Source organism: Malaclemys terrapin, chromosome 6 (genome assembly GCF_027887155.1).
Source record: "Malaclemys terrapin pileata isolate rMalTer1 chromosome 6, rMalTer1.hap1, whole genome shotgun sequence".
Classification (NCBI taxonomy): Eukaryota; Metazoa; Chordata; order Testudines; family Emydidae; genus Malaclemys; species Malaclemys terrapin.
Window position 1 is genome coordinate 55,218,826 of NC_071510.1, and position 26,192 is coordinate 55,245,017.

General features: G+C 43.8%; 2 protein-coding genes across 2 annotated transcripts in view; both read left to right on the forward strand.

Annotated features, from left to right (window-relative positions):
* Positions 1-26,192, forward strand: part of MARCHF3 (membrane associated ring-CH-type finger 3) — a 119,133-nt gene that overhangs the window by 86,978 nt on the left and 5,963 nt on the right. The window contains exons 3-4 of the mRNA XM_054033046.1: positions 2,347-2,551; positions 23,834-24,043. Coding sequence (XP_053889021.1) covers positions 2,347-2,551; positions 23,834-24,043 — 415 coding nt within the window. The remainder of the gene's footprint in view (positions 1-2,346; positions 2,552-23,833; positions 24,044-26,192) is intronic.
* Positions 8,729-10,832, forward strand: LOC128839775 (mediator of RNA polymerase II transcription subunit 15-like). The gene is made up of 2 exons (XM_054033044.1): positions 8,729-9,342; positions 10,240-10,832. The coding sequence occupies exons 1-2, from the start codon at positions 8,907-8,909 to the stop codon at positions 10,740-10,742; spliced, it is 939 nt and encodes a 312-aa protein (XP_053889019.1). The 5' UTR covers positions 8,729-8,906; the 3' UTR covers positions 10,743-10,832.

The following is a 26,192-nucleotide window of genomic DNA, read 5'->3' on the forward strand; positions in this document are numbered from 1 at the left end:
TGCCATTCCTAAACGATGCCACACGCTCTAACTCACTGAGCCAGCAAAGAATCTGTCTCTCATGAAGATTCACATGCAGGCTTTGTTGCCGGAGCCATTTCTCATGTGATTGATAGCAGCTTTTTATGCTGTTGATGTACACTGACAGATTATGTGGCAAAATATATATTTAAGTCATATACTTTGAGACCACAAGCTGGGTGGGTTTTTTTGTTCTCTTAACACTTTATTAAGAGAATCCATAAGGGTTTCACAGTATTCACACAGGAGATTTTGGGCATTTCCCTGATACTTTAGAGTAGTTCTGGATTTACATCAGTGTAACAGAGCACAGAATCAAGCCCGCTGCATTGTTTAAAGGCAGATGTTATTAACTTGCTGGGGTGTCATGTAAAACTGTGGGGTTTTTTTGGAGTGAAACAATTATTCCTTTCAGTTTTTTATCAAACTGAACTTACTAGCTCAGATCTGCATGTAATGTCATAACAAACACCACTGGGTTTTGTTTTTTTAATAAACAGTGGGCCAGATTGTCCCTTCGCCTAGGCCACCTTTACACTTCACTGGATTTTAGACTCGTGTAGTGAAAGGAGAACCTGGCCCCATATACACAGGGCACCATTGAAAAGCAGCCAGAGCAGGGGTAGTGGCCAGCAGTAACACATTGCACAATAATGAGGAGGGGAAATTTGGGTCAGTGACAAAGAGACAAAGGCACTATTCTTATAAGAAAGCCCTGTGAACCCAAAGCATCGATACAGAGTTGGCGTTTTCAAGGTCTCAGCCAAAAGATCCACACACATGAAAATGCAACTTATTCAATTTATCTGCCTTGGCCAGATGAATGGCTATGTTAATCCTGCTGGGATTTTAAATTGTGGGTCCAAGGAGTCCAAGCATTTCAAGGCTGATACTTAATCTACCCCTCTAGCATATTACAGTTCTAGCATTTCAGGGATTTATTCCGCTCTTATTTATTTTTCATGCGTGTTACTGATAGTTACATGTGTCTGTAGAAGGGAGAACTGAGTCCTTAATGCTTTTGTAAAGGAGAGGTGCTCTTCCCCTCCCCCATCTGTGCCCCATCAAAAGTGATCCTTCTTTTGGCTGAGAAGAATCACACTGTTCCTTTCAGAACCCAGTAATGGTGCTCCTTAGCTGGCCATAAGGAATTGCTCCAGATGTATGGTGCTGCCTTCACCAGACCAAAGCATCCTGGATCTCTTTAGTGTCCAGTCAAACTTGGCTTGGAGACTCTGCTCGTATACTTGGCAGTGCATGGTGCTGCCTGGAGGTCAGTTTGTGTCACAGGGTTATTGTTTCAGGCTAAATTAGAGAGTGTGTGTGTGTGTGTGTGTGTGTGTGCACGCATCTTATCCTGTAGTTCAGTGGCACAGATCATGACTAAGGCTATGATTTTTGTCATGGAGGTCGTGGACTTCCAAAGACCTCAGTGACTTCATCCCTGGCAGCTGGGAGCTGCAGGGTCCAGCTGCTTCCCGCAGCTGCAGGAAGCTGTAAGATACCCTCACCACCTGAGGCAGAGGGCCCCCAAGCTCTCAGCCACCATGGGCAGCGGGGGTACCCGGCAGCTCCCAGCTGCTGTGGGAGGGCTGGGGGATTCCCACAGCGCTCCCTGCCACTGGGGAGGAGGATAGGGGGACCCTGCAGATCCCCTCCGCCACTGGTGGATGGGACACCCTTGAGCTCTGAGCCCCCATGGTGGTGGGTGCCCCAGAACTCCCAGCCACCCTGCAGCTGTCCAGTCCCTTCCTACAGTGTCATGGATATTTTAGTAAAAGTCAGGGTCAGGGGCTTCTGTGAATTTTTCTGTATTGCCCATGACCTGTCCCTGACTTTTACTAAAAATATCCATGATAAAAATTTTAGCATTAATCATGACTAGTGTCCCTGTAACGGGCATTCACTTTGGGATAGAGTTAAAATATACTCTGCTGCACTTAGAGATTTCTCCTGTAGTGCACCCCCCACCCCAAAGTGTTTCCTGGTGTATTTCTTTCCCTACATTGTGAGAAATGATACATTTGTCAGTGTAAGTAAATTTTCTGTATATTCCCTTCTCCAACTGTTAAGGACTTCCTTCCAGCTTGTCACTCTATAGACCAGAAATAGAGCACTTTTGAACAAGAATATCAAAGTGCCTTCAGTCTTTAGCCTGGGGATCATGCTGTACGCTAATGTATAAATAAATACACGCTGTGAACATCCCTTCTTGTTATGTTGGAACATGGGCTAAGAGAGAGAAATTAATATATTTACTGTAAATAAAGCAGTATATTTACAACCTAATATACTGACCAGCAACTTCCCTTTCTTGTTTGGCAGCCCTTTCAATGACAGGCCAATGTGCAGGATCTGCCACGAAGGCAGCAGTCAGGAAGACCTGCTCTCTCCATGTGAATGTACAGGAACCCTGGGGACTATTCATCGCAGCTGCCTGGAGCATTGGCTGTCCTCTTCGAATACCAGTTACTGTGAACTCTGCCACTTCAGGTTTGCAGTAGAGCGCAAACCCAGGCCGTTAGTAGAGGTCAGTAAATGAGCCATGTCCTCAAAAGCTTAGTTTTAATGAGCAAGTGATGTATGTTTTACACCAGGACCACAAAGCCTTTGCAGCTTCACTGAAGCAAAAGAAAGGCTGTGAATTTTGGGCATTGGGAGGTGAGGGCAGCAGCAGTGCAGGAATAACAAAACCTTCATTTTGAAGCAATCAGCTTGAGTGAGAAGAATGAAATTGATGGTTTTGCTTCACTGTAAACATCTAAACGAACATCATCTTGTGAACAGTTTGCCTGAAGTAGAAAATGCAGAGTATATCATTTTGGCTAGGCTGGTAGAGAGCCATCTAGAAAACAACTGACAAAAATCTATGGAATACTAGACAAACGTTACTTGGGATAATGAATATGGGTCAGGAATTAATTAACGCACCTCCCCCCCACAAATCTGGCTTCTGTTTTAAGCCCCTAGAAAGGAATGGTTCTTGTTGGAGGTTTTACATTTTAGCACTTCTCAGATGACCCTTTTGCTTCTTCTTGCCTGTACACCAGACTACAGAGTAATATTCGGTAATCGTTTCCCCTTTGTTAGTTAAAATGTGGCTATTGCCTACTGCAGTTGCTTTAATTAACATACAAAATTGCCCGGTCTCGTTGTGCTAAAAAGCAGTCAAGATATGGGTTTGACTTGGCTGATAAACTTGCTTCTCCCTTATTTTGACTTCTAAAATATTGTGAAATTTGAATCCTTTTGTAATTAAAACTGAATTGCTTCAAAATGAAGGTTTTGTTATTCTTGCACTTCTGCCCCCACCTCCCAACACCCAAAATTCACAGCCTTTCTTTTGCTTGAATTAAGCTGCAAAGGCTTTGAGTTTTTTATGAGAATAGTGAAAAACATCTTATTTCATGTTGGTTGGGGACACAGAGATTTAATCAAGTGCTGTACGTGCTTCATGTGTGGCTGATTTTGGATTGGTACTGTATGTGTACCTGGAAAAACTGACAATATAAATGGAAACAAATTCTTGTTTTCATCCAATTCATAAGCAGCAGGAGGTAGATTCTGTATCCACCAATCCCATCATTTATCTGTTGGAAAAAACTACATTGGCCCAATTGGGTGGGAGTGGGAGATCTTCTCCAGGGACTACCAATGATGCTTTGTGTTGGACCAGTTTTAAACATGAGGACACTTTAGTCTTTCTTGGGTTCAGCAAAGCAAAGATCTTCTGCTAGGTTGTACATGATCAGTATTGAATACTAGGAGCTATAGTTTTGTCAAGTCATAATGGGAGGGGGAAGAAGTCCTTTTCTCTGGCCTAATCCTATCCCCCGTTTTCCAGTGGCTTGTCTGAGCAACTGAACAAGATTCAAGCCTCACAGTTTGAGAAATGCTGATTTTGGATGTTCCCAGGCTAACAATGACTAAATAGCAAAATCATCATAATTGGGCTATACTCAATAAAGGTGACATTTTCTTATCAACCCACTCTGATCCTGAATCAAGCAAGGTGCAATAAAATAGATCTGTTTGTGGTTTGAGGTCCCTACCATTGTGAATTTGCCTCCTAAGGAACAAGATGAATGACCTTGATACCGTTTGAAATAAACGGTTAGATTTTAGGATCCAGCCTGTTTCAACTTCGTCCTCACAATGACTGCTCATGAAATTTTCTTTGTACAAATGGAGTGTGACATTTTTCAGAGTTAATGATGATGCCACAACTTGAGAGTGAAATCTAACTCTTTCAGAGCTGGAGGAGGCTAGCTGTTTGATCCTCCATGCTGAAGTGACCTCTCTCTCTCTAACAAAATAACTTTTTAAAAAAATTGTCTTTGGTTTCTCAGTTAAAAGAGAATTAAGAACCAGATCCAAGCAGATTTCAAAACAGTACACATTGCTAGTTACCATTTTACTTTTTACTATGCAACGTTTACTTGATTCTTAACCACCACCTCCCCAAAGTTTTTATAGGGTGATCAACAGTGACATGAAGGAAAGAGCATAATGAATGCACCATTTTTAAAAATAGTTTAAATCCTAATTTAAGCTCAAACCACTTTTTTGGTGTAAAATCCAATGAATTAAAATTGGAAGGAACAAAGTAATAAAAAGGGAAAATATTATCTGGATTTTGAGCGAAAGGACAAATCCAAATAGAAAATATCACAAGTTACCTTTATCATGAGTATAATCTAAACTTAAAAGTTTAATATATTGCTTCTTGAAAACAGTGCACACACCTAGTCTAACCTAATGATTTTTCCATGAAGAAAAACTGAATCTTCTTCCCACTAGAAGAAATGTTAAACCATTTTCTTAGAAAGAAGCTAAGAAAAGGGCCTGGAGTATATCCTCCTTATTCATCCCTCTCCCAATTTGAGCACTGCCTGTTATACTGCTTAACCATGGAAGGAAAATGGTTTAAACAAAAACAAACAGCGATTTAGCTTGCCTGAGCTGAAAGTTTCACACACTTGAAGACCACTCAAGCTCTCATCACCCTAGAGAAGTTGGGTGGTGGTAGGTTTAAAGTTAACTGAGCAACAAGCGGTTTGGCTGCTCATTCCACCATATTACTCCCCTGTGCACTTTATTATTATAGCACCAGAAGATTCCTCTGCATTTGTAATGATGTGATCAGAACAGGCTATTGGATTCACTATATTTTTTCAGTATTGTTAGTAATTTTTTTCTTAAAAAAAAAAAAAAAAAAAAAAGAGAAACCAAATATTCCCTCGTGTGTCAGAAGATTGATTGGCTTCACCTTGAAAAACATTTCTTCTCACAGTGAAAAGTAAGAGCCATGCTACACCTGATACCAGACACTGTCAAATTTAAGATGCTGAAACTCTAGTATTACTCTGGACATGGAAGAAATCCATTATGTGATAGTTGATGTGTGTGGATCTGATGTACTTTGTGACTAGGGTGACCAGAGGGGATAAAGAAAATATCGGGACACATGGTGGGGGAGGGAAGGGATCCTGCGGCAGAGCAAGAGTCAAAACAAAACAAAAACAGGAGTGCGAAATATCGGGACAAATTGCATCCCAACCAAACATCGGTCGGGACGCAGGACAAACGCCTAAAAATTGGGACAGTCACGATTTTATCAGGATGTCTGGTCACCCTATTTGTGACCAACTGGAGGGATCTCAAACAAATGCATCATCTAATGCGGGGGTGGGCAAACTACGGCCCCCTCAGAGCTTTGGATCCGGCCCGCGGGATTGCCCCCTGTGGAGCCTCGGGCCCCGCGCCGCTCTAAGCAGCGGCTGGCCCAACGTCCCTGCGGCCTCCGGACCCTTGCCTCCAGGCACCGCCCCCCACAGCTCCCAATGGTCGGGAACAGGGAACCACGGCCAATGGGAGCTTCAGGGGAGGTACCTGGAGGTGCGCCAAGGGCAGCACACACTGAGCTCTACCTCAGGGGCCGCAGCACTTCCTGGAGCGGCGTGGGGCCGGGGACAGGGCAGGCATGCAGGGAGCCTGCCCTGGCACGTGCCGCTGCCACCCCAGAGCCCGAACCTTTCCTGCACCCCGCCCCACAACTCCCTGCCCTAAGCCCCTGCCTGCACCGTGCACCCCAACTCCCTGCCCTGAGCCCCCTTGTACACCCCGCACTCCTCCTGCACTCCAACCCCTGCCCTAAGCCCCCTGCTGCACCCTGCATCCCTGTGCACCCCAACCCCCTACCCTGAGCCCCCTCCTGCAATCTGCATTCCTCCCCTGAGCCCCTTCCTCCACTCCGCACCCCTCCTGCACCCCAATCCCCTGCCCTGCATACAATTTCCCCACCCAGATGTGGCCCTTGGCCCAAAAAGTTTGCCCACCCCTGATCTAATGGAACAAAAGTAAAAGTAAATTTACTTTGGGTGCGATCCTCAAAAATCCTTAAGTGCCAGAGTCCTGCTTGTAGGTACCACTGTGATCTGCAGAACTCCTGCTTGGCAGCCGCCTACCCACATAGGTCCCTAAATTCACTTAGTGCCACAGGCGCCGACTTTCCTATGTGCCGGGGGGTACTCGACCCCCGGCTCTGCCCTAGGCCCCACCCCCAGTCCACCCCTGCCTATGGGCTTGTGCACTGTTGCCTTACTCTAAACGCCTGGGTGCTTCTCTACAGCGTAAGCCCCAGAGCGATTCACAAACTAGGGAAGGTAGGTGTTTGGCCACCTAAGTCACGTGTGGGAAGCCTAATCTGGTTGGCGGCCTCTGAGCACACCTATTGGATCAGGCCCCTCAGGAGAGTTCACACAAAGCAGCCAGTGCAGAAGACCCTCCCTTATAACCTTTAGCCTAGTGGATTAGGGTACTCACACTCAGAATGTGGGAGATCTCTGGTTCAAGTCCCCATTAGTCTTAAGGAAGAAAAGGGATTTGAACAGGGATTGACCACCTCTCAGGTGAATGCCCTAGCCACATGGCTTCCTACCCAGTAGGGGTTTTAACGTATGTGCTGCCTCCCCATTTCCTGCTCTGTGCTTAACTCTTAGCTTGTTGAACAGTACATTTAGAAGAGAGCCATAGGGTCAGCTGAAATGTGCAATAAGTTATTAAGAAATAAGATTTGGAAAATGACAATTCAGAAGAAAAGCTTCATATGATGTCTTGATCTTCCTTTGGGATCAAAAAGGCATGGCAGTATTTTTCATGGTGAGAGAGATTAGATTTCCTCATTTCTTTTTCCTTTAAAAAGACCCAGCTGCTTGATAAGAATTGTATGAACAATTTAAAAGGAATTTGTTCCCTACAGGCTGTGAAGGTTTTAGCCAAATTGAAACTGGGGCCTGTTTTCACATATTTCAGTTATAAAAATTAGTGAGATATACAGTAAGTCACCTGATGGACAAGTATTTTTAAGGTGCTTTTGTTTTATCATATAGAAAACTTTTTAAAGAGTGCCAAAGACCCAGCATGTTTTATGTACCGCTATATAGCAGCACTGCAGAGTTCATTTTACTACACTGAAACCTCTTTGTACTTTTTTAAATTACAGCTCACTGGACAAGCACACTATGACTGTGCCCTTTTATCTGTTGCTCTGTAGAACATCCAGAGACTTACTTAACACCTTCTGATACTTAAATCAGACCCATGTAGGATTTTCCTCTTATTTCATGTACTTTTTTCCTGTCTACATAATAGTCAATGCTGTATTTTCATCAGCACAAGAGACAGCTAATAATTCAAGGGAGCACCCTGGGCACAGACATCTGTTCAAAGAACTAGCATTCTTTACACCAAACTAGTATAATGTTATGATAGTGAAGTCTTAGTTAGAAGAAAGACTGAGTTTAGAAGATAATACAGGGAGCCACCCCAAACAGATTATTAACTGTATTTAAACAAAAAGTATAATGCATTGAGATTTTGCTCAGTCAAGCTCCAGCTATGTTACACTGAGGATATGGAACGTCATCTTGTTCCTCTTGTGTCAGTTTAATGCCCACCATGGCAACAGCAATAGATAAAATACTGAAAATGCATCCAAATACAGTAGGAGGGTGCAAGGAAAGCAGACACATTAATGCATAAACATGGGGGAGATTGGAAATTTAAAAGCATTTTGTGTGCACCATATGGATCTGAGTAGCATTGCCTTTAAAGCCCTGGAAAATATGCTAGTCAAAGTATGTCTCATCTTAACAACAGAAAATTTGGATAGTGATGTATTCTGATTTACAATTCTATTTGCTATGTTCCCTCTTGAATTTAAATTTACACTACACTTAGACTGTTGACATTAGAAGTTATTGCCATATTTTAAATCAGCCCAACTGAAATAGCACTTTAGATATGTATTAATTGGTTAATTTAAAAAAAATGAAACATAAGTAAACAGTGTGGGCTAGTAAAGACTCAAGTAAAGATAACATTAGCATAGGCCGGTCTACACTACGAGTTTAGGTTGACTTTAGCAGTGTTAAAACGAATTAAGCCTGGACATGTCCACATGACGAAGCCCTTTCTTCGACTTAAAGGGCCCTTTAAACCGGTTTCTTTACTCCACCTCCGACGAGGGGATTAGCGCTAAAAATCGGCCTTTGCCGGTCAGATTTGGGGTAGTGTGGACGGAATTCGACGTTATTGGCCTCCGGGAGCTATCCCACGGTGCTTCATTGTGACCGCTTTGGACAGTGCTCTCAACTCAGGTGCACTGACCAGGTAGACAGGAAAAGCCCTGCAAATGTTTGAATTTCATTTCCTGTTTGCCCAGCGTGGACAGCACAGGTGACCACGCAGAGCTCATCAGCACAGGTAACCATGATGGAGTCCCAGGATCGCAAAAGAGCTCCAGCATGGACGGGAGGTATGGGATCTGCTCGCCATATGGGGCGATGAATCAGTGCTAGCTGAACTCTGTAGCAGTAAATGAAATGGCAAAAATATTAGAAAAGGTCTCAAAGGTCATGAAGGACAGAGGCCATAACAGGGATGCACAGCAGTGCCGCGTGAAAATTAAGGAGCTAAGGCAAGCCTACCACAAAGCCAGAGAGGCAAACGGAAGATCTGGGGCAGAGCCGCAAACATGCCACTTCTACGCGGAGCTGCATGCCATTCTAGGGGATGCAGCCACCACTACCCCAACCGTGTGCTTTGACTCAGTCAATGGAGAAACATGCAACAGGGAAGCGGGTTCGGGGTACGCGGAAGATGATGATGAAGACAATGAAGATAGCTCACAGCAAGGAAGCGGAGAAACTGGTTTCCCCAACTGCCAGGATATGTTTATTACCCTGGACCTGGAACCAGTAACCCCCGAACTCACCCAAGGCGTGCTCCCAGACCCTGAGGGCACACAACGGACCTCTGGTGAGTGTACCTTTGTAAATAGTACACATGGTTTAAAAGCAAGTGTGTTTAATGATTAATTTGCCCTGGCAATCGCGGCCAGTACAGCTACTGGAAAAGTCTGTTAACGTGTATGGAGATGGAGCGGAAATCCTCCAGGGACATCTCCAGAAAGCGCTCCTTCATATACTCCCAAAGCCTTTGCTAAAGGTTTCTGGGGAGGGCCAGTAGCACATAGTCTGGAATCATTGCATAACAAAGCATGGCAGCGTATGGTCCCGGTGTTTGCTGGCATACAGACAATATCCATTCCTTATCTCTCTTTGTTATCCTCAGGAGAGTGATATCATTCACGGTCACCTGGTTGAAATGGGGTGATTTTATTAAGGGGACATTCAGAGGTGCCCGTTCCTGCTCGGCTGAACAGAAATGTTCCCCGCTGTTAGCCATGCGGTGGGGGGGAGGGGTGAAGGGATCATCCCAGAGAATTGTGTGTGTGTGTGTCGGGAGGGGGGGGTAGTTGGGTTTGTGCTGCATGTTAACCCGGAAACCCCAGCCCCTCCTTTTACATTGCAAACCCATTTTAAATGGCCAACCCAATGGGTCCTTGGTATGGGAAATGAGGGCGCTACTGTTTGAAACCATTCCCACATGTTATGACAGTTAAAAAAGCCAAAAGACTTACCATGGCTGCCTGCTTACCATGGCTGCCTGCAAGCCGAATTCTGTTGCCTGGCACCGTGTGAGTGATCTCTCACACCAAACGGGCAGGCCCTCAATATAAGAGGAAAAATGCGACTTTGTAATGAAAGTACATGTGCTGTGTAATGTGAACAGCAAAATTTAATGTGAAAGAGCGTACCCATTGTTCTCTAAAATGTGTCTTTTTTTAACCACCTCTCCCTTGTCCTCCTCCAGCTGCAAATGTTTCTCCTTCGCAGAGGCTAGCAAAGATTAGAAGGAGAAAACGGCGGACTCGGGATGATATGTTCACGGAGCTCCAGATGTCCTCCCATGCTGAAAGAGCACAGCAGAATGCGTGGAGGCAGTCAATGTCAGACTACAGAAAAGCACAATATGAACAAGAGGAGAGGTGGCGGGCTGAATCGCGGGATGAACAGAGCAAGTGGCAGGCTGAAGATGATAGGTGGCATCAGCTTGCAGACAGAAGGCAAGAGTCGATGCTCCGGCTGCTGGAGCATCAAACTGATATGCTCCAGGATATGGTTGAGCTGCAGGAAAGGCAGCAGGAGCAGAGACCGCCGCTACAGCCCCTGTGTAACCAACAGCCCTCCTCCCCAAGTTCCATAGCCTCCTCACCCAGACGCCCAAGAACACGGTGGGGGGGCCTCCGGCCACCCAGTCACTCCACCCCAGATGATTGCCCGAGCATCGGAAGGCTGGCCTTCAATAAGTGTTAAAGTTTTAAACTGCAGTGTGTCCTTTTCCTTCCCTCCTCGCCCACCCCTCTCGGGCTACCTTGGCAATTATCCCCCTAGTTGTGCGATGAATTAATAAAGAATGCATGAATGTGAAGTAACAATGACTTTATTGCCTCTGCAAGTGGTGCTCGAAGGGGGGAGGGGATGGTGGGGTGGTTGGTTTACAGGGAAATAGAGTGAACCGGGTGGGGATGGGGCAGAGGGTTCATTAAGGAGAAACAAACAGAAGTTTCACACCGCAGCCAGCCAGTCACAAAACTAGTTTTCAAAACTTCTCTGATGCGCACCGTGCCCTGCTGTACTCTAACCGCCCTGGTGTCTGGCTGCACGCAATCAGCGGCCAGGCGATTTGCCTCAACTTCCCATCCTGCCATAAATGTCTCCCCCTTACTCTCACAGATATTGTGGAGCGCACAGCAAGCAGCAATAACAATGGGGATATTCTTTTCGCTGAGGTCTGAGTGAGTCAGTAAGCTGCGCCAGCGTGCTTTTAAACATCCAAATGCACATTCCACCACCATTCGGCACTTGCTCAGCCTGTAGTTGAACAGGTCCTGACTACTGTCCAGGCTGCCTGTGTACGGCTTCATGAGCCATGGCATTAAGGGGTAGGCTGGGTCCCCAAGGATCACGATAGGCATTTCAACATCCCCAACGGTTATTTTCTGGTCCGGGAAGAAAGTCCCTTCCTCCAGCTTTCGAAACAGACCAGACCTGAAGACGCGAGCATCATGTACCTTTCCCGGCCATCCCACATTGATGTTGGTGAAACATCCCTTGTGATCCACCAGGGCTTGCAGCAGCATTGAAAAGTACCCCTTGCGGTTTATGTACTCGGTGGCTTGGTGCTCCGGTGCCAAGATAGGGATATGGGTTCCGTCTATCGCCCCACCACAGTTTGGGAATCCCATTGCAGCAAAGCCATCCACTATGACCTGCACGTTTCCCGGAGTCACTACCCTTGATATCAGCAGGTCTTTATTGCCCTAGCAACTTGGATCACAACAGCCCCCACAGTAGATTTGCCCACTCCAAATTGATTCTGGACTGACCGGTAGCTGTCTGGCGTTGCAAGCTTCCACAGGGCTATCGCCACTCGCTTCTCAACTGTGAGGGCTGCTCTCATCCTGGTATTCTGGCGCTTCAGGGCAGGGGAAAGCAAGTCACAAAGTTCCATAAAAGTGCCCTTACGCATGCGAAAGTTTTGCAGCCACTGGTAATCGTCCCAGACCTGCAACACGATGCAGTCCCACCAGTCTGTGCTTGTTTCCCGGGCCCAGAATCGGCGTTCCACGGCATGAACCTGCCCCAGTAACCCCATGATTTCCATATTGCTGGGGCCCGTACCTTGTGAGAGGTCTATGTCCATGTCAATTTCCTCATCACTCTCGTCGCCGCGCTGCAATCGCCTCATCGGCTGGTCCAAGTTTTGCTTTGGCATGTCCTGGCTCTGCATATACTCCAGGACAACGTGCATGGTGTTCATAGTGCTCATAATTGCCGTGGTGATCTGAGCGGGCTCCATGATCCCAGTGCTATGGCGTCTGGTCTGAAAAAGGCGCGAAACTGACGGAGGGAGGGAGGGGCGACTGACGACATGGCGTACAGGTACAGGGAATTAAAATCAACAAAGGTGGCTGTGCATCAGGGAGAAACACAAACAACTGTCACACAGAATGGCCCCCCCCAAAGATTGAACTCAAAACCCAGGGTTTAGCAGGCCATTGATTTCACGGAGGGAGGGGGAAGCAAATGAATACATCTATTTTTTAGATCTTAAGCTGGCAGCAGATGGTGCAGCATGACTGATAGCCCTCGGCATCTTCTGGGTGCTTGATAGAAGATACTGTACTACGACTGCTAGCCATCATCGTCAAGACGGTTCAATTGGACTGCCGGCAGGACTGAGTCTCCAGGAGACAAAGCATGTCTGCCCAGGTGCCTCTGATTGAGCTGGAATACGATGATGACGGATATCAATCTTAATACACCATCTACTGCCAAAAGGCAAGGGGCTGCTGCTGTGTAGCAATGCAGCCCCACGTCTGCCAGCACCAGATAGCCGATGAAGGCTACCAGTCATACTGCACCGTCTACTGCCAAAAGGCAATTAGCTACTGCTGTGTAGCAATGCAGTACCATGTCTGCCGGCACCCAGAGGACATATGGTGACGGTGAGCTGAGCTGAGCTGAGCGGGCTCCATGCTTGCCGTGGTATGTTGTCTGCACAGATAACCCAGGTAAAAAGGCGCGAATCGATTGTCTGCCATTGCTCTGACGGAGGGGGAGGGGCCTGACAGCATGTACCCAGAACCCCCTGCGACCCTGTTTTGCATCATCAGGCATTGGGATCTCAACACAGAATTCCAATGGGCAGCAGAGACTGCGGGAACTGTGGGATAGCTACCCACAGTGCAACACTCCGGAAGTCGACGCTAGCCTCGGTACTGTGGACGCAGTCCGCCAGCTTCATGCACTTAGAGCATTTTAATGTGGGGACACACACAGTCGACTGTATAAAACCGATATCTATAAAACCGGCTTCTATAAATTTGACCTAATTTCGTAGTGTAGACATACCCATAGTAATATTGGATAGATGTGAACTTCTTATTCTCTGCCAGCCCATCGTTAGCAATGGAGCTTGTGATAGGAAAAAACTAGCTCTGGGCATGAAAGGATTAAGATGAGTTTGCATAATAATTAAAAACTTTTAGAAGCTTTGCGCTGAAATCTGAATTGACTTTCTGTGCAGGGCTTTGAGCCTTGCTCTCTTTTTATCCTTTGGGGTTCCTTCTGTGCATTTTTGTCTCTCTGCTGCTCAATGAAGCAGAAGGTTAGTATTCAGTTACTGGAACAGAGGAACACCAGGAGTTGTTTAACAGAGTTAGCAAAAGGATAACTCTCAAGACCAGAAGGAAATGTTTCAGATGCATGGTCAGCAACAAGCAGCATTCGATTCATTCTGAAAAGTTGGAGAACCTGTATCTCGCAACACAGCATTAGGGCAAGAGAGCAGATAACTTCATTACATAGTTCTAAAGGGAATAAAGGATGTGCTGCAAGATTATTTGAACTCCTTTCAAAGAGAAGGAAAGGGAGCACAGAAAGAACTGGCAAGAGAAAAAATGATCATGGACAACTAATGTATTCGCTTTAAACAGAGATTGATTCAGTGTGCTAAGAAGCAAAGAGGGGTATAACAGCTAACCCTGATTAACCTGCACTAAGTAACTGTGCAGTAATAAGACACTCGGGTTGAAATCCTGGCTCAGTGAACTCAATTGAAATTTTGCATTTGCTTTCAGTGGGACCAGGATTCCACCCCAGGGGCCTGATTCTTGAATCCACACAGGCAGTGTAAAGCAGCTGTAAACCTGGTGCTTTGGACACTTCAGAATCCCCCTTGAATAAAGAGAATGAGAGGTACAGTACCATTGTAACAGCTTTGTCACCTTCCCTCCCATCAGACTCCTCTGCCATAGAGAGATGACAGAGGAAAAAGGTGTGGCAGGGGTGATTTTATGTCCCAGTCACCCCCACCTGTGGGAATGGCCCCTTGGGGCCAAAGGCAGACAGGCATGTTTTCGAGCAGCATTGCAGTTTCAGTAGTCTTAATTTAAGGTGCATGTTTAATTTATAAGGAGTATTATAAAGAGAAATGTAGCTCAACATACAGCTTTCATTTACTGCTAAGGTAATAAACACTTCAGCGTCCTAACTTTTTTTTTTGCATCTCTTCAAGTTGTATGTATACCATTTACTAGTCACTCTCAATGGGGAGTAATCTAGATAAATCTAAACAAGTCAGAGGCTTAGGCAGTTTGGAACAACAGAAAAAATAACTCGCGTATTAGTTGCAGAAGTCTGTTGTTACAGAACTTTTCTCTTCTGACTTTCCTCAACCCCTTTTTGGCTCCCTTGTATACTTGGGTGTGAGGATATGAATGAGAGACAGGAAAAACCTGGGTGTGGGGATGGCTCAGAATACTTACCAGAGAGGGAGATGCAAAATGGGACCCTTAAGGCTACTACTGCTTGACCTTTTAAATTTGGGAGAGAGAACTACTAGAAATTAATTCTGGGAAATGTTCCTGTAAGAAACAACTCACACTGGGGCATTTAGTCCCAACCAGGCAATCATAGAGGAAGCAGCTCCTATAGAAGGGATTGCAGCCTTTCTTTAAGGGTTAGGGATTGGGCTGGAAGATAGTGGGCTTTCAAAGGCACAACTCCTTGTGTTTGAAATAATTATGTTAATATGTTTTCTCTAGATGTTAGGATTCTACAATAAAAACCTAGATTGCAAATGGGACACTTCAAGTGTCCAAAACAATGTTTGCTACTGCTCTATCGCATGGGGCCAGATGTTTCCTTTTGCTAGGAAACAAAAATAGTGCTGAAGGTGACAGTTTTATTGTCTGCTGGCTCTGAGGGTTGCCCAACTTCTACCCAACTATCCCCACTAGTTTCTATAGCTCTGAGTTTACAGATCACACTTGCAGAACATAGAGTGTTCATCTGTTAGCTGGCTCCATACACAGATGTGGAGCTAGATGCATCCCATTTAGCTCTGAGTTTGAAACACAAAACATGATTCTTGGCAATTCTATCCCACGTGCTTACTTTTGTCTTCCTAGCTGGGAATAGCAGTATCCGAACTGTATTTTTGCTTATGCCGAAAGACAGTGGTTCCAACAAGTAATCAAAGGGATTTTTCCCCAGGTATGGTTTGAAACGTTTTATTTACTACAATGTCACCTCAAATATGACCTGAGAGTGGAGAATAAGAAGGCTGCTTATAGCAGCAAATTAGGGAAGACAATATTGTTTTCTTGGGGCTGGAAGAAGCTGCATAGATTTTATGCAGCTGTTGAGTAACCCACTGATGTTTTCCCTAGCCTATCATTACAATGCTTCTAAACACAGATTTTGTAACCCAGGACTAGGATATAGAACACACCTGACATTTATAGTGCTGTATGTTGGCAGAGTGAGTTGCATGTCAGCTTTTAAGCTGTGCCATGACACGAATACCTTGTGGCATTGCAGCTGCAGAGCCTAGTCACTTACATACAATCATAGGGTCGGCTGCCATTGAAGTCCCGGATCAAACTTCCATTTCAAAAGGTCAGGCTCTGCAGCCGACCAAGATGCTTCAACCTGCTCCCTTGGTAGGCTAGAGCACTTCTCAGTTGCTCTTACTGTAAAGAGTATTTTTTCTAGCACAAACCTTTCACTTCAAGCCATTGCTCCATCTGTCTACGGAGGCCATAAATAATTCCCTTCCTTCATCAATAGTTACTTTGATGGTATTTGATAGACTATGATCACATTCCTTCTAAGTAATTTCTAAATTCTATACATTTAGCTCCCTCAATCTCTCTTCATGCAGGATTCCTATAAACTGATCCTTGTATCAAATTTGTTCCCATTCTTTGTGTTTTTCCTCTCTCATGTGCTTCCTAAACAGGCATATCATTCCAGGTGTATACACACTAGGGCTATGTAGAGTGATACTACTACCTCTGCATGTTATCCCTTTATATACTCCAAAAGGAAAGTGACTTTATTTAAAAAAAAAAAAAAAAAAAAACACCAAGGTCATTAAGGTCCAGAGCTTGCAATGAGCTCAACACAGGCACAATGGGCTGCCCATGTGAAGTTCATAGCAGAACTGGAGCTGGGTAGTGTAGTTAACTATTTGTCATTTACAAGGCTCAGGCATTAAAAGAAATTAAACTGAGAGTAAAGGACATCAGATCTTACACTGCCCACGTAATAATAATAATAAAAAATCGCAACAATTGAGAAGAAATGCAAATAGAGTTTGTTTCCCCGTTAGAGAAGTAACCCTGGTTTGTTCACAGTTCAGCAATGAAAATATGCTCTATTGCCTTGGTTAGTCTCCAACTTCATCTACAGATAATCCAGTCCAGTTTTCAAATAAAAAGCAGTTTCATAGATATTTTATTCTTCCTTCTCTTAAAACTGCCTCCTGCTTGAGCCAATGTCAGAATTGACCAATGTGTCAGTTTTTGTGCTGTAATTAACTTGGCAGATAGGCACAAATAAACTGACACTTTGCAAATATTTCCAACCGAAGACATTTTTAGTGATCACATTGTCTTGTAATGCCACAATGTTCTTACTCAGCTCCCTCCAAATACTCAGAAAACATTCTCACTGGGAATGAGACAAACATAAAAATATGAATGGCTGAGGTTTTTTAAATGCGGTTTGGGGGATGGGATTTAGACTGAAGCCCAGCCTTATAACAGAAGTATAGTTGGAAACTTATATTTGAAGAGACTTGCTTTGTCATAATAAAACTACATACAGCAGCAAAGCCTTAAACCCTTACCCTCTACCTCCAGAAGCACAGGCCCTTTATCAACTACACTAAAGGAACCTGTTTGTTAGTTGTCACCTAAACACTTCCTAAAGTGAAACAATCCCATTGAGATTAACATGTTCACAGATCTACCTAGTGTCAATCTTTACATTAAAGGCAAAACCCTTCCCATTTACCTAGACAAAAGGAGAGACTAACCACAACAAAAATTGCTAACTTTGCCTGATTGCAATCTGCTTTCTACAAGTATAGCTAGAGTCTCAGCTTTCAAGGAGCATGAGCTGTTTGGAAAGTTTGCTGCTTTTTAGCTGAAGGGAAACAAGTTTCAGGAAAAAAAGGGCAAACATTCAGGGTAGATATTAAGTACCTGTAACTCAGCTTGGTGGATTTTCCTCAAAGGTTGTAGAATCTTCTTTGCCTCCAGAGTAAGTCTGGCAATTTTCCAAGCCAAAGTTATAGGGGAACCAAAATAGAGCTTTATAATGAAAGCTGACTGCAACCTTAGGCCCTGATCCTGAAAACACTTAGGCATGTACTTAACTTTAGCACATGAGTCATCTAATTGAAGTTAAGCATGTGAGTAAATGTTTGCCCATTGGGGGCCCTAACTCTGGAGAGGCTACTACCAATGCTCTTTCTACTGGCAGCTGGTATTTATTTAGTTTGCTATTGCCCGCCCCCTCACCAAAGTATGCCTAAAACGCTGCTTCCAGATATCTGGCTCCAGTTTCTGCTGATTTCCTTTTCCTAAGTGTAGGACTTCAAGATCATGACACATACCACTAAATGTCTCAAGCCCAATCTGACATTTCAGGATCACAGTTCTGTGTTTTGTGATGTTTGCTCAGACATGATTGTGACGTTGCAGTCTATATGGTTTTATAAAAATATGCTAATGAGTGAATATAATGTAACTGGAATATGCTTCATGCAAAAGGTCTCTTGTAAGGTATCATTACAAAGATCTACTGAATGTGATCATCCTATTTGTATAAATGTACCACCCTTGTATCTGAAACTAGAAATATGAAATATAACTCTGAGGGCCTATTGTAATTATGCAAAGTGTGGGCCATTAATGGTGGCTTGGAATCTTGATGACTCCCATTAACCAGGATAATTGTCTTCAGATGGCTGTGTTTTACCTGTAAGTCTTCCTGTATATGTGTGTGCTGGCACGTGGGCAATGAAGTCTTGCAGTGATGTGATCATGTCACCTGAACTGGAATCCATCTTTAACTGGTGTCTTTCCATTGAGAAGGAGGGGGTGGGAACCCAGAGAGGGACAAAGGATTCTCGCCTTATGCAAAAGATATATAAAGGGGTGGAAGAGAACAAAGGGGAGAGAGGAGCCATCATGAGGAATCCCCTAGCTACCACCTGAGCTGGAACAAGAGCTGTACCAGGGGAAAGAATTGTGCCCAGGCCTGGATGGTGTCTAGTCTGAGGAAAAAACTTACTGAAGCATCTCTGAGGGTGAGATTATCTGTATTCAGTTTGATTAGACATAGATTTGCGTGTTTTATTTTATTTTGCTTGGTGACTTACTTTGTTCTGTCTGTTACTACTTGGAACCACTTAAATCCTACTGTCTGTATTTAATAAAATTACTTTTTACTTATTAATTAACTCAGAGTATGTATTAATACTTGGGGGAGCAAACAGCTGTGCATATCTCTTTATCAGTGTTATAGAGGACAAACAATTTATGAGTTTACCCTGAATAAGGTTTATACAGGGTAAAATGGATTTATTTGGGTTTAGACCCCATTGGGAGTTAGGCATCTGAATATTAAAGACAAGAACACTTCTGTTAGCTGCTTTCAGGTAAACCTGCAGCTTTGGGGCAAGTAATTCAGACCCTGGGTCTTTATTGGAGCAGATGGGAGTGTCTGGCTCAGCAAGACAGGGTGCTGGGACCCTAAGCTGGCAGGGAAGGCAGGGGTAGAAGTAGTCTTGGCACATCGGGTGGCAGCTCCCAAGAGGGTTTCTGTGATCCAACCCGACATAATGATGAAGTAAACCAATTAAGAGGAAACTTTGCTCATTTGTTCATCTCAGGAGTCTGAAGTTTCAAATTATTTGATGAGGTCAAATCATTTCTCAGTATATTTATGTTGAAAGGGGATCTTTGGAAATTTCAAATTGCTAGCTGTGCATGTGTGAAGTTTTCCTTTTAAATACCAAGGATGGTTTTGGAGCAAAATTATGCTGGTTAGAGATTTGTCTCATTGTAATCTATTAATTGGCTCGTAGACATAAAGTCCTCCAGGAGTGTCACAAATCCACAGATTCGTGAGTGGTGGAGTTTGTATTTGGATCTTTAAATTACTTGAAATATGTGGAGTCACATGAAGCCAGTCAAGTCTATGTTAATTGAACAGCTTTGAAGAAGACCAAGAGTTCAGTTTAATCTATCTAAGGTAGATGACAGCTTAAAATTCAACTCTGCTTTGAAAAGTAACTATGGAAAAATGGCACATTCTTACACAACAGATCCCTGGGTGTTCCGTCAGTCAGTGTGCCTACTGATGGTACATAAATGTTTACTACTGTTTGCTCCTGTTTGCACTGTGGAGATAAGAGAGAGTGGTTGGATTCTGGTCCTTCTTGTGCATCAGCAGAATTGATTACTACATGCCAGTCACTTACACCTGTGCTGCGTAAGAGCTTTTACATGTGTAACTGGGGGCATAAGACTATAGGTGCTGCAATAGCATAATAGAGTGATGGTCTGTCTAATCCAGTATCTTGTCTCTGAGAATGGCCAGTACCAGATGTTTTATAGGAAGGTACAAGAAATCCTGAAGTAGGCCATTATTAAATAACCTTCCCATGGCGAGATGTCTTCCTAAACCTTGTCAGTTAGTGGTTGGCATATGATCTAAAGCATGAGGCTTTAGATCCCTTCTAAAAAAAGAAAAAATACCGTATATACTCGTTCATAAGCCATATATTTTTGGTAAAAAAGTGAAGCATTGAAGAGCGGGGATTGGCTTATAAATGGGTCTACACCAAAATTTGATGATTTTAAACTCTATGGAATCATTTAATTGAATATCTAATATATTGTGGTTTTGTTGAGCTGGGGCGTTTTCAGGCATGGAGCCCCTCAGCTCACTGTGGCCGCAGTTCGCCGTTCCCAGCCAATGAGAGCTGCGGGAAGTGGCTGGACATGGCGAACCGTGGCCACAGGGAGCTGAGGGGCTCCATGCCTGCGGACGCTCCAGGTAAACAAAACGTTCCGACCCACCAGCGGCTTACCCTAACGGGCAAGGAGCCAAAGTTTGCCATCCCATTTATTGATCACAATACTGCAGCCTTTTAAAGTTGCAAAGGCTTTGTTTAGTGGACTAGATTGGCTTGAAATGAATACTGAAAGAGCAGTGCTGCAGATCTGCATGACATTTGACCCATGCAGTTCACAAAATGCTACACCTTACAAGCCAATCATAAAAATACAATGAATGATAGTACTATAGCACTGGTGTCAGTCTGCTACTGTGTAAATTTGATCTCTTCATGCATTTCTACAAATGGACCTCATAAGTCTCGAGCCAATATGAAAATATAACGCACAGAATCGATGGAATCTCTAATAAAATTTAAATAACCTATTATCGCCACAGACATGCCAATCTACAGGGCTGCTTTGAAATAAACAAAGAACAATAATAATTTGACAGTGATAAAGCAGGTGACATTCCTATATAAAGTCCTACAAAATCTATAACTATAATAATAATCTATTTTCATACTAGTATTTAAAATGAACAATGGTGAAATCAAAAGGAAACGGTCTGCTTATCACGCAGCGTTAAACTTAAAGTTGTTGAATATGAAGAAGCAAACAATAATTGCGCTGCTGCTCGTGAATTCTGTATCAATGAGAAGCAAATAAGAGAATGGCAAAAAAATAAAACAACACTAAAAGACATGCCAAGAAGCAAGAAAAAATGTCTAACAAGGTCCGCTTCATTTCCTGAGCTGGAGAAAGATCTCAATAATTAGGTTGTTGAATGTCGACAAAATGGGTACATTGTCACTAGAACTGGAATTCATCTGCGTACTCTGCAAGTGTCGAAAGACGACAAATATAAGTCAGTAAAGCCATCAGTGTTCGTCCCATCAGTGGGTTGGTGTGCTTGCTTCATGAACCATCATGGTCTCGGTCTTCATCAGCGAACAAAGATAGTGCAAAAGCTGCTGAGAGATCTGGAAGAAAATACCAAATCTTTCCAAAGGTTTATTATAAAATATCAAAAGGAATATGCATTTGAACTGTCACAAATAGGAAATATGGACGAAACACTGAGGACATTCGATCTCCGAGCAACAAAACGGTAACCGGTGTTGGTAAAAAAGCAGTTTTAATTAAAACCACTGGCCATGAAAAAATCCATTTTACGGTGGTTTTATCGTGTTTGGCAAATGGATCAAAGCTCCCTCCTGTTATTTTTAACCTCTCCGAATGCCAGCACCACAGCCAGCCACATCCTGCTTTGATGGAATGTCCCAGTATGGTGCATGCCAACACCATCACCACATAGTGTGAGTTGGTCAGCTACATCTTAGGGAGGGGAGGGCCTAACCTGACACAGAATCTGAAATTATGTGTTGAATGCCCTTCACAGCATGGTTAATTGCAGACACTAGGAGTATATCTATACTGCAATTAAAAACCCATGAGTGGCCTGTGCCAGTTGACTCAGGGTCACGGGGCTTGGGCTAAGAGGCTGTTTAATTTCAGTGTAGACAGATTCAGGCTGGAACCCAGGCTCTAGAATCCTGTGAGGTAGGAGGGTCTCAGAGCCCAGGCTGCAGCCCAAACCCAAACATCTGCATCACAATTAATCTGAGCCCCTCAAGCCTGAATCAGCTGGCATGGGCCAGCTACAGATATCTAGCTGCAGCGTGGACATACCATTAGGCCATGGTGCTGAAATAAAAAGATTTTACCATTTTAGGCTCTTACTTGGAGAAGTGAGGTGGTGAACATCTGCAGTAGCACTGAGACCAATGGGAGTTGCAGATGCTGAGTAACTCTCGTTGTAGGTCACCTTTTAAACACTTCTTACAAAAATCTTTCGATAGGCACCTCTAAAAGGAGAATCCCCACTCCTGTTCCCTTTAGTTCCTTGCATTCTCCTTATGTCAAGTATCAGAAGGGTAGCTGTGTTAGTCTGGATCTGTAAAAAGCAACAGGGTCCTGTGGCACCTTTAAGACTAACAGATGTATTAGAGCATAAGCTTTCATGGGTGAATACCCACTTCGTCAGACGCATGTAATGGAAATTTCCAGAGGCAGGTATAAATATGCAGGCAAGAATCAGTCTGGAGATAACGAGGTTAGTTTAATCAGGGAGGGTGAGGTCCTCTGCTAGCAGTTGAGGTGTGAACACCGAAGGAGGAGAAACTGCTTCTGTAGTTGGCTAGCCATTCACAGTCTTTGTTTAATCCTGAGCTGATGGTGTCAAATTTGCAAATGAACTGAAGCTCAGCAGTTTCTCTTTGGAGTCTGGTCCTGAAGTTTTTTTTTGCTGTTAGATGGCTACCTTTACATCTGCTATTGTGTGGTCAGGGAGGTTGAAGTGTTCGCCTACAGGTTTTTTGTATATTATCATTCCTGATATGACTTGTGTCCATTTATCCTTTTACGTAGTGACTGTCCAGTTTGGCCAATGTACATAAAGGGGCATTGCTGGCACATGATGGCATATGTAACATTGGTGGATGTGCAGGTGAATGAACTGGTGGTGATGTAGCTGATCTGGTTAGGTCCTGTGATGGTATTGCTGGTGTAGATATGTGGGCAGAGTTGGCATCGAGGTTTGTTTGCTGCAAAAGCAGTTTCTCCTCCCTTGATGTTCACACCCCAACTGCTATCAGAGGACCTCACCCTCCCTGATTGAACTAACCTCATTATCTCCAGACTGATTCTTGCCTGCATATTTATACCTGCCTCTGGAAATTTCCATTACATGCATCTGACAAAGTGGGTATTCACCCACGAAAGCTTATGCTCCAATAAATGTTAGTCTTAAAGGTGCCACAGGACTCTGTTGCTTTTTACATTCTCCTTATGGTTTCTCATTACAGGGATCCATGGAAATTGAACAAGGTGACAGTTATAATCAATCATTTCTAGAAGCAACCAAAACAAACTAACTTTTTACATTAAAACAGACTTATTTTGTAATATCTTTTATACAAACTACATCTCAACATTTTAATGCTTAAGTGACCTTGAGGTTAGGGGTTAGTCTACATTTGAAATGCTACAGCAGCACAGGTGTTGTGCTTTAGTGTAGACACTACCTACACCAACAGGAGAGGTTCTCCCATTAGTATAGATGATCCATCTTCCCAAGTGGCAGTAGCTAGAATTCTTCTGCTGATTTAGCGCTGTCTATGTGGGGATTTAGGTAAGCTTAACTGTGTGGCTCCAGGGTGTGGATTTTTCACACTCCTGAGCGACATAACTGGGTCTATCTAATTTTCAAGTATAGACCCACCCCAGGACATTAAGGGTATATCTACATTAGAAATACTGCACTGGACTAGCACTGTAGTGTAGTCTTCTATTGCTGTAGTAAATCTACCTCTCCAAGATATGGTAACCAGATTCCATAAAAACTTACCACTACAGCCATGTTTCTATACCATTCTAACAAGCTTTTACTGACACTTCTCTTGTTTCAATTCCCTTCTGCAGTGGCTAAGAAACCCAGGCCCGCAGCATGAGAAACGGACTCTGTTTGGAGACATGGTGTGCTTCTTGTTTATAACTCCACTGGCGACCATCTCTGGCTGGTTGTGTCTGCGGGGAGCGGTGGACCATCTGCACTTTAGTAGTAGGCTAGAAGCTGTTGGCCTCATTGCACTCACTGTCGCACTCTTCACTATTTACCTCTTTTGGACGCTAGTAAGTACTGTTTATCTAACGATCATGTGGTAGGGTGTATGTCATATTCTATTACCTTTTATAGGATTTTTTAGAGTAATGTCTGTAGGGGACCTATAGGTTTCATCCCAATTAAACTATACAGAACTCTTCCTTAAAGGTACTTTGCCTTTGGTATTTGGTAATAACTGACTCAGAGCCCCATAGGAGATGGCAGGAGGGAACGAGAAAGCCCAAGGGGAGAAGAGTTCCAGACAGATGTTGCAGGAGTGAACTGTCATTGAAGCTGTGGGGAGGAGAAAAGGGAGATTTAAGATGGGATCCTGGCAGCCTTAAAATGGCTGCCACATGGCCCTGGCATAAGCATGGTCTTCTAATTTGACTTCTGACTGCTATTATGAGTGCAGATACTTTTCAAAGTGCTGAGTTTGTGTAAAAATTTAATCTTAGTAGAATATTTTTCACATCCCTGCTTCTTGAGGCCCCATGTATTCTGCCGTGGAATTTGCCACAGAATCCACACCTTGCTGCAGGACGGTGCTTCAGAATCTAAGCATTTATTTATATAAAAAAATAGCCTCATTTTGAGCTCGTGATACCCCTCCAAATGGGAACAGAATGCAAGGGTTTGGCTGTGCTGGAAGGTAGCTGAACCAACATAGCCACCTCCATGCAATGCACCCACACTTGTGCTAAAAAACTCCAGTGCAGCCAACAAGCCTTAAGCCAACACCATGTTGCATCACTGAGGCTGCAGGCAACCTGAAGCAAGCAATAGCTCTGAGCAAGGTGTGACCTGATTCATTCATTCCATTTGTGGTGTTGGCAGCAGTGTTGCCAATACGCATAACTGCAGGCCAATTTGGGAGCTCTCACAAGAAAACACATGCAAATTTTGCCCAAAATGTCTGCCGTTTCTCCCTTCTGTCCTCGGTGCTGTACTTAGTGGTTCCTTTGAGTTGCTGCAAACATTTCCCTTTGGAAAGTGTGGCTTAATTCTTCAGTTTGTAAACACATGAGGTTGAAAGCACACTAGAAGTTAGGCAGCAGAGTGTTTTTGTATTTGATGCTACCTCACACAGCTTGTAGATTTCAGATGATTACTACGATACTTATGTACAATACATCCAAGTCACCTTGAAAGCCCAACTGGAGCCGGATTTGTTTCTTAATTTCAAAATTAGTAGAGTTTGGAACTATGCAAAAATAGTTTGGCTGAATAATTAGATTTCATTATTCTTGGTGCATGGACTCCTGTGGGTGCCCATTAAATAACTACTGCAACAATTAACTGAAGCTACTAAAAGCTACTTGGGTAGGGCCATTCTTACCAACAACATTTAAAAATCAATTATTCGTTTTTAAAAAAGGGTTTCTCCTTTAGCAGTATGGAATGAGAAGTGTGTGTGTCTTTCAAAATTTTGGTAAGTGTTTAGATATTATGGTGATGAGCCTGATATCAATATGTAGCTCAGTTTAACTGAAATACACCATCTTCATTGCACTGTGGCCCCCTAGTTGTGGTTTTTCAACCGGGGAGGGGGAGAGAACAGGAGGGGAGAAATCTATATCCATTTCACTATATTACTCAGGGCAGCAGGAGGTAGATGTGTGAGGGAGGCAAAGTATCTCACCTTGCAGAACAGCAACCACTCCTGTGACGGGTTAGATCACAGACACCTCCTTGGGAACTGCCACATTATGTGCTGGGACTACCTCTAGCCTATTTTCCCTGCCAGCTTGGGACTCCAGTACCTTGCCTTGTTTGAGCCAGACACGCTTGCCTGCTGCAAACACAGATCCAAGTCTGAACCACATCCCTCACAAGCTGCAGGCTTAACTGGAAACAGCTCCTGTCTCCAGCACTCAGATGCCCAGCTCCCAATGGGGTCCAAACCCCAAATAAATCTATTTTACCCTGTATAGAGCTTATACAGGGTAAACTCGTAAATTGTTTGCCTTCTATAATGAAATGCACAGCTGTTTGCCTCCCCCGCCCCCACCCCCGCAGATATTAATACGTACTCTGGGTTAATTAATAAGTAAAAAGTGATTTTATTAAATACAAAAAGATTAAGTGGTTCCAAGTAATAACAGACAGCACAAAAATTGCCAAGCAAAATAAAACAAAAACACACGTCTAAGCCTAATACAGTAAAAATTAAATGCA

Bases quoted from the DNA above. Each gene is read 5' to 3' on its own strand.
- LOC128839775 (XM_054033044.1), top strand. From the start codon at position 8,907: ATGGCAAAAATATTAGAAAAGGTCTCAAAGGTCATGAAGGACAGAGGC. The intron at 9,343-10,239 runs GTGAGTGTACCT...GTCCTCCTCCAG, and splicing joins GGGCACACAACGGACCTCTG to CTGCAAATGTTTCTCCTTCG.